The sequence below is a fragment of the Vipera berus genome (assembly GCF_964194415.1).
Source record: "Vipera berus genome assembly, chromosome: 13".
Lineage (NCBI taxonomy): Eukaryota > Metazoa > Chordata > Lepidosauria > Squamata > Viperidae > Vipera > Vipera berus.
In genome coordinates, this window is record NC_138216.1 from 5,283,861 (window position 1) to 5,294,179 (window position 10,319).

Consider the following 10,319-nt stretch of genomic DNA (forward strand, 5'->3'; position numbering starts at 1 on the left):
TTTTTTAATTTAAAGTTACCTACTGCTGAGTTGGCATAACTGCCAACTTTAAAAGAGCTGGATAATTATGCCAAACAGGGATTGAGTCTGTATTATGAAACACAAACTCCAGGGCAATATGTACTATTGATTAGGATCTGTCTTATTCTGCCTACATAGTTTTAGGATGATTTGTGTTGCAATAAATAAATAAAAGCCATTGGCATCAGCAACTATTCTGGCAGATAACTGAGGGGAAAAAAGCATTATAATGTTATTACATATGGCAAATTGTATCTTAGCCTTGTTCGCTCAACTGAGCTGTACTGAAAAATGCTATCATTTATAACAATAACATTTGGAGGAATTGTTTTAAACAAATATGGGTGTTTCCAATTCTTAAGCAGTATTCCTCATTTTAAGCCTGTTCTGTTACCAGTTCTTCCAGTTTACCAAGCAAGCAGGAAAAAAGAACAGTGTTTATACAAGTTCACTCCATCAAAAATATCACCTATAAAAGCCAGGTTGCATTCAATTTCTAATAATATATCCAACAGCAGCAAGAATTAAGAATTTAAAAATGCAATCCATTTAGAACCATTGTACTGTAGTTTAATAAAAGGTATTAAGGGCTTACTAGATTAAAAACTTTTAGGATAATGTATTAAAAGGAGAGGGAAAGCCACTGGCCTGGAACAGCCAAAGAATTTGATAGACCAGAACTAGTTCAACATAAGAAAAAAAAGCTAAAGCCCAACTTAGTTTTTCTAAGAAGTTCTTTCCTCTAATATTGTAGTAAGAATGAAAAGAAAAAATGAGTTGGCTTGCATATATACATTACAAGAATAAGTAACACAATCCATTGGGCAAAGGATGGTACAATTTATTCTGGCATAATTCAGACTTCACCCTATCAAGCAAAATTTCCGTTCATTACAAATACTATTGAAAAAGTAAAAATGGAAGACTTTCATTAAGAAGAAATCCCAAATCCCATTTTAAAATAAGGCAGGAAAAAAATCAAATACAAATACAGAAATCTGACGATATAAGTAAACACAAGATGATTGGTGGGGCACTTCAAGGCCTATTTTCCCCAACAGATATTTTTCCTATGACTCTGGAAACTCAAATTTTAAGCTTGACAGCTTGAGAAAAAGTTTTGAGAAGGCAAGTTTTTCTTCTGCTTTTGAAGCCTTTCCATCAGGTTTCCACAAAGATTTCTGCCCTTCACTTCAATTTTTCCACCAGTTGCTGCTACAGTTCCCACTTGGCCACCACTGACAGACTACATTGTGATGTGCCAAATCACCACTGCCCTTTGGAACATAAATATTCCAGTACTGCTCTCTATAAAGCAGCAGATTCTATGATATTGTCAGCCTTGGTTTTTCCGTTTTACGCATATTTCATATTTCCTTCTCTGCTTCAAACAACCATTCGTGGTGGAATGGTATTTAGATGCCCCATCCTGCGGTTATTTTCATTTCTCTCTCTCTGTCTCTCTCTGTCTCTCTCTCTCTCTCTCAGTCTTAAAAGGAGGTAGAGCATTTTATTTATCCCTTGAGTGTTAAGGTGAGATAAAAACTTAAAAGAGTATGCATCCAGTTTACTTGCAAGGTTTCATTTGTTTCCATTTGCCTGGTATATCGATGGAACTAAAAACAGGATTCCTACTTCACCATAAAGGAAGGCAAGGTTTAAAACTACAGATGATCACAAAATGGCACAGGCTGCATTTGACTGGCTCGTTCAGAGAGTTAGGAAAATCCAGTGTTCTTGCTTGCCCATTGACACCTGTCAATTAAGCACCGTTCAGCAAGGCCCACATTTACAGTTCATAGTATCGGCGTCAGATGAGTGTTCTGGATGGAAAAAGGAGTCCAGGTCAGGATCTGTATCGCCGCAATGCAAAGTGGGACCAGACAGATCATGTAGAACATGGCGTCTTGGAGGCCTAAGTAGAGACTAGGAGAAAACATTTTACAATTTTCCAGAGGACCAAGCAACACTACAGCCTATCCTGTGCTGATTTATTTTTCACTCTTCAGAATGATCTGTCTTTTGCTTTCATTCAAAACTCTGCTTTTTAAGCCAGCTCTTGAACCTATTCAGAAATTGCATTATTGATTTTACATATTACCTAGGCAACCCAACCCAAACAGTCCTCAAATTTGTCACCTTCAACACTAGTTGATCATCGCGCACAGAACTGCGATCCATTCCATCAAACACGTGGTCTGATGTGAATCAAGAGTCACAACTATGTGTGTAAAAAAAAACACTACACAGGTAGTCCTAGACTTAACAATTCTTCATTTAGAGACTACTTGCATTCATAGTGGGGCTGAAAAAAGGGACTTATAAACAGTCCTTGCTCTTACGACTGTCACAGCATCCCCCTTGCTTTAGCAATGGAAATTCTGCTGCCAGCTGTGGTTATAAATGGATGACTTCCTGTAAAACTTAACTCTTTTAGGCAGATACACGGCCTTGACTTTAATAATAACCGACCACTTACGGTGAATCAGGATCGACGGCTTTACTATTCAGATCTGCGTAGCCAAATTGATTTAGTACAAAAACCACAAGCATAGGAGCTAAGGACTGAGCTGGTTTTGTAAAGAGGGCATTGGTTCCAAACACCATCGACGAGAGTGGAGATCTGAAATATAAAACAGACCAGGGTTACCTGACATAATTATGTAAACAGTTTAGCATTTAATAGCCATGTGTTAAGTAAAAAAGGCAATGATACCCATTGCTTCATTTAAAAGGTGGGGGGGCACAGTACTCGCCTTCGTTTATGTTTCTTTAAATCTGCATCAACAATATCAGCCAGTGGTAAATTAAACAAGCTGAAGGATGCTTGAACCATCACCCTGACGAAACAAAATAAATCTGGTGAATTAGCCTGCACAAGTCAAGTTTGTCCATTACCATAAAGTCTACCTTTTTGGTCTCCCCCATTCTGGCAGCCTTACAACTGCCAGCGGTATTTTTTCAGCTCCTAAAAAAATTTGATGATAAATATTTACTTACATGTTGACCGTGAGATAAATAGCCAGTAAGTAGTAAAACTCTCGACCCAGAGCAAGCATGAGAATTGCAGCTATTCCTTCCAGGTAGAAAGAAAATAAGACAATCTTGTAATAACCAAATTTCATCAACAAGGGCTGACTGATGAGCACGAGACACTGAAATACAACAGGAATAAAAAAAAGAGAGAGAGAACTACATTAAAACCAAAGTTGAATTGCATGTAGACTTTTTTTTAAAAGGTAAAAAATAAGAAACCATGCGTTGAAAGCAGACAGGCCAGTGATGCTGTATCTGAAGGGGCAACTCTGAAATCCTATCTCTTGTCACGATGGAGTTATCAGAGCAGAAAATAAAATTTCCACAAAAATGCTTTTTGGAAACTATTCCTTATATTTTGACCCAGGCGGTGTTCAAAGCAAGTATGTAGAATTATTTACTGGTGTACAAACCAGTTGCCTTTTGTGCCGGGAACAATTGAAAAAAAAAACCTCCTCCATTAATTAAATCATATACAGTGGTACCTCAGTACTCATTGTGAATTGGTTCCAGGAGGTGCGATGAATAACACACAAAATTTTCCCATAAGGAATAATGTAGTGAGTCACAAGGCAACCGACATCGACAAGTTCTAGTTTGTCGGTCGAGTACCAAACAAACGATGAGTAGTGGGACAAAATGTTCGCATCAAAATGGGTCGAGTACCAAATCTGCGGTGTTTAAAAGCAGTCGAGTACCAAGGCACCGCGCTATGCAAAAGTCAGGCAATTTGGGCTGAAAATCAGCAGTGCCCAATCTTTGATCCCGGATCATATTTTTCTCCAAGATCTTCCCTAACTTTTCCCAGCAAGAAGCATAAATTACAAAATATGTTAGGACTCAAAACATTTAAAAAAAAACCAGAAAAAGAACACAAGAGTTTTCTGCTTACTTGCGGACAAATGAAACCCGCCCCATACATGAAGCTTCTGACGAAGGAAGAAAGGACTCCGTTGGGGATGAGATTATCTGCAAAGATCATCATGAAATTGTTGCAGAAGGCTAAGTGGAAGACCTGGAAAAAGTTCATGAGGACGAAAAGCAGAAAGTTTTTCTGAGTCAAGATCTGGCAGGTCAACGAGAAGACCGAGGACCAAGAGAGAGAGGGGATCGGGGCGCATTCTGGATCAGGCCCCTCCATCAGGGGTTCCCTTTGCTCGTACTGAGTCGTGCTGTAGAAGCCGGTGTAGGACATGCAAGCCGTTGCAGTCACTGCCACGAGCACCACGAAGGCCTGGAAGTAGGCAAAGCGCTCCATGTTGGCCGAGATCAAACCACAAAACAGGATGCTGGTCGACCCAACCAAGCTGGCCACCTGGCTGTACTTAATCAGCTGGAGGCGACTCTCATGTCGGGTGGAGATTTCGGCGAAAAGGGCGCACTGCGCCAGCAAGACAAACGTGAGCAGGCCGTCGAAGGCGCACAAGGCCACAATCAGGTGCAGCCCACAGAGCCAGTCCCCTTCCTCGTACTCTTTCCAAGGAAACCACGGGAGGAGGAAGGCCAGGGCGTATAAGGGAGCGCCATACAAAATCGAAAACTGACGGCGGGAACAGCAGGGAACTTGAGAATTGTCCTGAAGGTACCCAAAGAGGGGGTCATTGATGGCGTTCCAGATCATGAAAACAACCTAGGAGCAAACACGACCGGTCAGTTTTTTCCCCCAGCAAGCAAGATCCAAGGATGCCCCCATACAGGTAAGCCTCGCTTTACGATCGGTTTTTTATTTTTATTTTTTTATTTTAATCCCATTTATATCCCGTCCTTCTCCGAAGACTCAGGACGGCTTACAATCTAAAGCACAAATCAATGTGCTTAGCAATAGCCTTCATTCTATGTATATGCCTGCTTTATTAGGGCTTTCACCCCCCCCACAAGCGGCATTATTACAAAGTCAGCTTATTGCCCCCAACAATCTGGGTCCTCATTTTACCTACCTCGGAAGGATGGAAGGCTGAGTCAACCTTGAGCCTGGTGGGATGCGAACCTGCACTATTTGCAGGCAGCTGGTGTTACTTAAGGAGGCATTAGCCCACTGCTCCACCAAGGCTCTTATAACTCTTATAACTAGGTTGCCTAGTTCAGACTTAATTTCTCTACTTTGTCATTTCATATCTGACTTTTTTTTTTAAAAAAAGCTGTGTTTAGGCTGTAAGCTGCTCAGAGTCGTTTGACACGAGATGGATAGCAAATGAAATTCATAATAAGCCGGGGGGGTGTCTTCAAACTTGGCCCTTTGATGACTTGTGGACTTCAACTCCCAGAATTCCTCAGCCTGGCTGAGGAATTCTGGGAGTTGAAGTCCACAAGTCATCAAAGGGCCAAGTTTGAAGACCCCTGTGATAAACTAACTGATGACCTACCTGAAAAAGGGGATTTTTGCATCTGAATCCAAAGTTCTGATGGCTGCCCCACCACCAACCACCTATGGTCATGTGACTGCACTTGGTGCCCTTGGCAACACAGCTGCATTTATAAGCATGTGCAGTGTTGTCCCGTGGTCACGTGACTGTGTTTTCCAACAGTCTGGATGAAAACCAGCCCTTTGGGTTTTCAGCAAAAAATGTGCCCGTAGTGAACAATGGATGCGCACTTACGACTGCAGCGTTCACTTAAGGAACGCTGCAAAAAAAAAAAAAAGCTAGTAAGTTCAGGCGTGACGATGCGACGAGCCACTTAATGACTGGTGTGACTTACAGCGGTAATTCCAGGCTGGATTATGGTCCTAAGTCGAGGCTACCTGGATACCAAAATCACTGAACCAGTGAATTTCAAAGCAGCAGCATTTGGCTTACAATGTCGAATTTTTACTAATTACAACAATGTATGGCTGCTACCTTCGTGCAATATGTCTCGTGGCAAGCTGTTGCTTTTGGATGTAAAAAGACAACCTAGTTGGAAAGAAAATGTGAATAACTACATCAGTGCTAGGCGCTGTTACCTGTCCTTGATGGAATGCTGTTTCTGAGATCTTGTACTTGTTTAAAAAGAGTTTAACGTAATAGAAATTGAAGATGCTGTTCATCATTCCGGCGCCTAATGTGGTCATTGAGTAGGCAAGAGCGTTAGGGTGAAGCCTTAAAAAAGTCTTCATTTTTCTCCTGTGATGGTTTTCTCCTTCCCTGGGAACAGAAATAATTGCTGCTGGAATTAATATATATATAGCTTGCAATTCTCAGGGCACCGCTCAGAGTGTGCTTTCTAATTTTCAAAAACCTGTGTGCAGCTGGAATCAGAACTTAATGAGTTAAGAACGAAGCTCAGCTTCGAGCATAATCATAATTTTGTGGAATTTAGGAAATTCCTGTGCAATTTCTGATGGAACTTAGGAGACAATCCGTGGATGATTAAAACGCAACACAAACATGACCTCAAAAGTCTTAAACACCACTGTATGTTTGCATTGGAACAAAGTTACAGAAACATTGCTCTTGGGAAACAATAAAAAGGTTAATTAATATCATCAGACCATTTAAAAGAGCAGTGTTATGCTTTTTGATTTGGATCCACTGGTAAACTTTGATACAACTCTTTCATTGTTTTCACAAAGTATGCTGTACAATATATATATGGTATATTTAAAACACAATGATCTGACCCTGTCAATCTGATGAGTTTAGTATGAAAAAATGTTTTGTATTATCTAATGCACTGTGATTTTTTTTTTAAAAAAAGAAATTAAATTGTAACTATCAGCTGCACAGGGTGTTTCCCTTTCTCTGTGGGGAAGGAATTAATGTTTTTTTAGAAGGGCTGTGCTATATATTAACTGTGATTTGGTAATGAATAAGTTGAGAAAGGATTTGTTTATCATTTGCATGTATAATAATGAAGAAGAACAAGCGAGAGTTATGTTGCAGTTTGGCCAATATACATGAGGGTAGCAAGTGAAAAGAACAAAAGATGGGCGACTTATGTGCATGTGAATAATAAATAATATATAAATAAAGGCTAGAATAAGATGGTGGGTGTTCATCCTATTTCACTAGGTTTGAATATATGGCAGAAACTGAGGATGTTACAAATCAGAACTTTTCAACCTCAGCTAGCACATAGAAACATTTATTAAATTAGCTAAAAGGACGACAGTGTGCCTGAACAAAGGTAAATGCTGACAAGAGAATATAAATCTTCTTTTAATTAGAATATACTAGTTCACATGACCCACTAGAGGGCAACATTTTCTCACCTACATTTAACCATGACTAGCAAGGGAGCTTAGCAATTGGACAAGATTTAACAACGGAGAATAAGAGCATTGACCTTCATGGATCCGGAGGGAAAAAAAAGAGACATCTTTTGCTTACCAGCTGAGATAATACAGAAGGAGCAGAGAAGACCTTGTCCCTCCCTTTCACCTACATTTAAAAAATAATAATCAAATTTTAATAACCCAAAATATAGACCAAAATCTCTATTTTTGGCATATGCAAAAAAAAATACAATTAAACAGAGCTACCAATTTTAAAAACACATGTAAAAGGAGGCATTTAATCCACCTACTTGTACAATAGGTTAGAAAAGCAAGCTAAAATCGGTTAATCAGAGAGAGGAGCACTGCCCCTTATTAATATTTATTTCAAAACAATCCCAAGATTGATGCAATTAATGCCTGGGGTAAGAATAAGAATGAATGGCATGCAACACAGAGAATATTTAGCAGGAATCCGGGGGGGGGGGGGTTGTCTTATCCCTGGTCCCATCCCACATCTTGGCTCGTAGCACAATAAGATCTAGTATATGGCACGTTTTCTTGGTCATATATTCTCATGGATATATTCTTAGTGCCTTGTCCAATCAATGCGAGATTTCTACAGGACCAACGCTTCACGTTTTCAAAAACAAATGCCCTTTTGATGCTGAAAAAGGGCACCAAACAGCCCCATATTTGAAGAGTGGATAAGAAAGCAAGTTTGGGTCTTTGCATATAAAGCATAAAATAAAATAGTTCTCCCGTCTCCAAAATGCTAACACAAGACGATTGTGGTTTCTTGCTGTAGCCAGCAAACAGGGATAACCACGTTTTTTAAAATATTGATTAGACTCCATCTGGACATGTTTTGTCATTGCTCATGCACACACTTTTAGAAGCCTTAAATATTTACGACTTGGAAAACCTGGGTGGACTAAAGCCGATTTCAAAAGATATTGGAAGCACCCTGTATTTTTTCAGAACTCCTTTCAATTCTTTAAACATTGCGAAGGACCCCCCAAGAAAGCATTGGATGGTATGGTTTATATCAATATTTACTATATTAAAAATGAAACTTGACGTGGTTGCTGCTACTTCAGTTTCTGAGGATTGTTAGATGGGATTTTAATATAGTATTACTTTTCAACATAGGCTGGCAAATGGCTATGATTCCATAAAGCCCAGAAACAGTCTTGGGAATGCGCAGGGGTCCTCACACATTTTGAGAAACACTGATGGGGCAAATGAGATTTTTAGCCAGAAAACAATTTCTGAGTGAAAAGTTCCTGGTGCTCTTCAGGCATGCTGTGAAAGGGAAGCCACAGCAGAATGGCCAAAAAGCCAGAATCCGATTATTAAAATAGCTATTATGGGTGTTCTTGTCTTACAGCCATTGACATAGTGGCTGCTCAATGTTACAGAGCACTGAAATAAGCAATTTATGTTCATTTTTCATTCTTACAGCCGTTGCAGCATCCCCATGGTCATGCGATCAAAATTCAGATGCCAGGCAACCGACTCATATTTATGACAGTTGCGGTATCCCTGGGATTGTGTGTGATCCCCTTTGGCGGCCTTCTGATGAGCAAAGTCAAGGGGAGAAGCCAGATTCATTTAACGACCGTGTTACTATCTTAACTGCAGTGATTCACTTAACAACTGTGGCAAGAAAGGTCATAAGACGGGGCAAAACAAACGTTAAGAACCGTCTCGCTTTAGCAAAGGAAATTTTGGGCTCTGTGGTGGGTCGTAAATGGAGGAGCGCTGTGGAATTCTGCATTTGCCAGACCCTGCAGTGCCAGGCAGGATTCAGAACAGAAACAGAAGACAGTTGGAAGGGACCTCAGAGGTCTTCTAGTCCACCCCTCTGGTTCAAGCAGGAGACTCTTACAGAATCATAGAATAACAGAGGTGGAAGGGACCTCAGAGATCATCTAGTCCAACCCCTGCTTAAGCAGGAGACCCTTACAGAATCATAGGATAAGAGAGGTGGAAGGGACCTCAGAGATCATCTAGTCCAACCCCTGCTTAAGCAGGAGACCCTTACAGAATCAGAGAATAAGAGAGGTGGAAGGGACCTCAGAGATCATCTAGTCCAACCCCTGCTTAAGCAGGAGACTCTTACAGAATCATAGAATAACAGAGGTGGAAGGGACCTCAGAGATCATCTAGTCTAACCCCTGCTTAAGCAGGAGACCCTTACAGAATCATAGGATAAGAGAGGTGGAAGGGACCTCAGAGATCATCTAGTCTAACCCCTGCTTAAGCAGGAGACTCTTACAGAATCATAGAATAAGAGAGGTGGAAGGTACCTCAGAGATCATCTAGTCCAACCCCTGCTTAAGCAGGAGACTCTTACAGAATCATAGAATAACAGAGGTGGAAGGGACCTCAAAGGTCTTCTAGACCACCCCTCTGGTTCAAGCAGGAGACTCTTACAGAATCATAGGATAAGAGAGGTGGAAGGGACTTCAGAGATCATCTAGTCCAACCCCCTGCTCAAGCAGGAGACCCTATTACCATTTCTAACGTATAGTTCTAATTAGCAATCAATATATCACAGTAATCACGTCCCCGTTGTGCCCCCGTTTGCTGCCAGTCAGGACCTCCGTCCCCCTGCTTTATAAGGGGGGGGGTGTTCTAACTCCCGCCCCCCCCGGTCAGCCCACCTACTTCCTGCCCTCTTCCGTCCCCATTCCCACGGCCGACCTGCCCGTGTCCCCTCCGCAACTCCCTCCAAGGCGAGCCGACCCCGCGAAGGGCCCGCCATGCGCTCCCCTTAGCAACCGCCCCCTCGCGACGCCTAGCAACGGCGCCCGCCCCCCTCCCCGCCTCCAGGCGACGCCGAAACTGACCCGCACTCCGGCCTCGGGCAGCGCAGTGAAGCTCGGAGGGCGGGTCTCGTTCCCCCCCCCCGCTTCTCCCCGGGGATCGGTTGCCATTGGCCGGCGCGGGAGCCCCAAGCTCGCCATTGGTCGGCGGGGCCGGGGGCGCCCGGCGGAGGAGGCGCGCTAATTGGCTGCCGCCGGCGTGGGTTCCTGCTTTTTGAATCGCGCCCGGCGTCCTTGCC

At 42.1% G+C, this 10,319-nt stretch overlaps 1 protein-coding gene across 2 annotated transcripts; it reads right to left on the bottom strand.

Annotated features, from left to right (window-relative positions):
- Positions 1-847: 847 nt before the first annotated feature.
- LOC308674281 (transmembrane protein 180-like) lies at positions 848-10,160 on the bottom strand. Of its 2 annotated transcripts, none has more exons than XM_081338626.1 (8): positions 10,105-10,160; positions 7,365-7,415; positions 5,999-6,179; positions 3,950-4,687; positions 3,022-3,176; positions 2,778-2,861; positions 2,501-2,644; positions 848-1,947 (listed from the first exon to the last, which is right to left on the bottom strand). In XM_081338626.1, the coding sequence occupies exons 3-8, from the start codon at positions 6,149-6,151 to the stop codon at positions 1,818-1,820; spliced, it is 1,404 nt and encodes a 467-aa protein (XP_081194752.1). In that variant the 5' UTR covers positions 6,152-6,179; positions 7,365-7,415; positions 10,105-10,160; the 3' UTR covers positions 848-1,817. The 2 variants fall into 2 exon arrangements, with proteins under 2 accessions (XP_081194752.1, XP_081194753.1); XM_081338627.1 differs by lacking the exon at positions 10,105-10,160 and adding an exon at positions 9,959-9,977.
- Between the last annotated feature and the right edge of the window lie 159 nt (positions 10,161-10,319).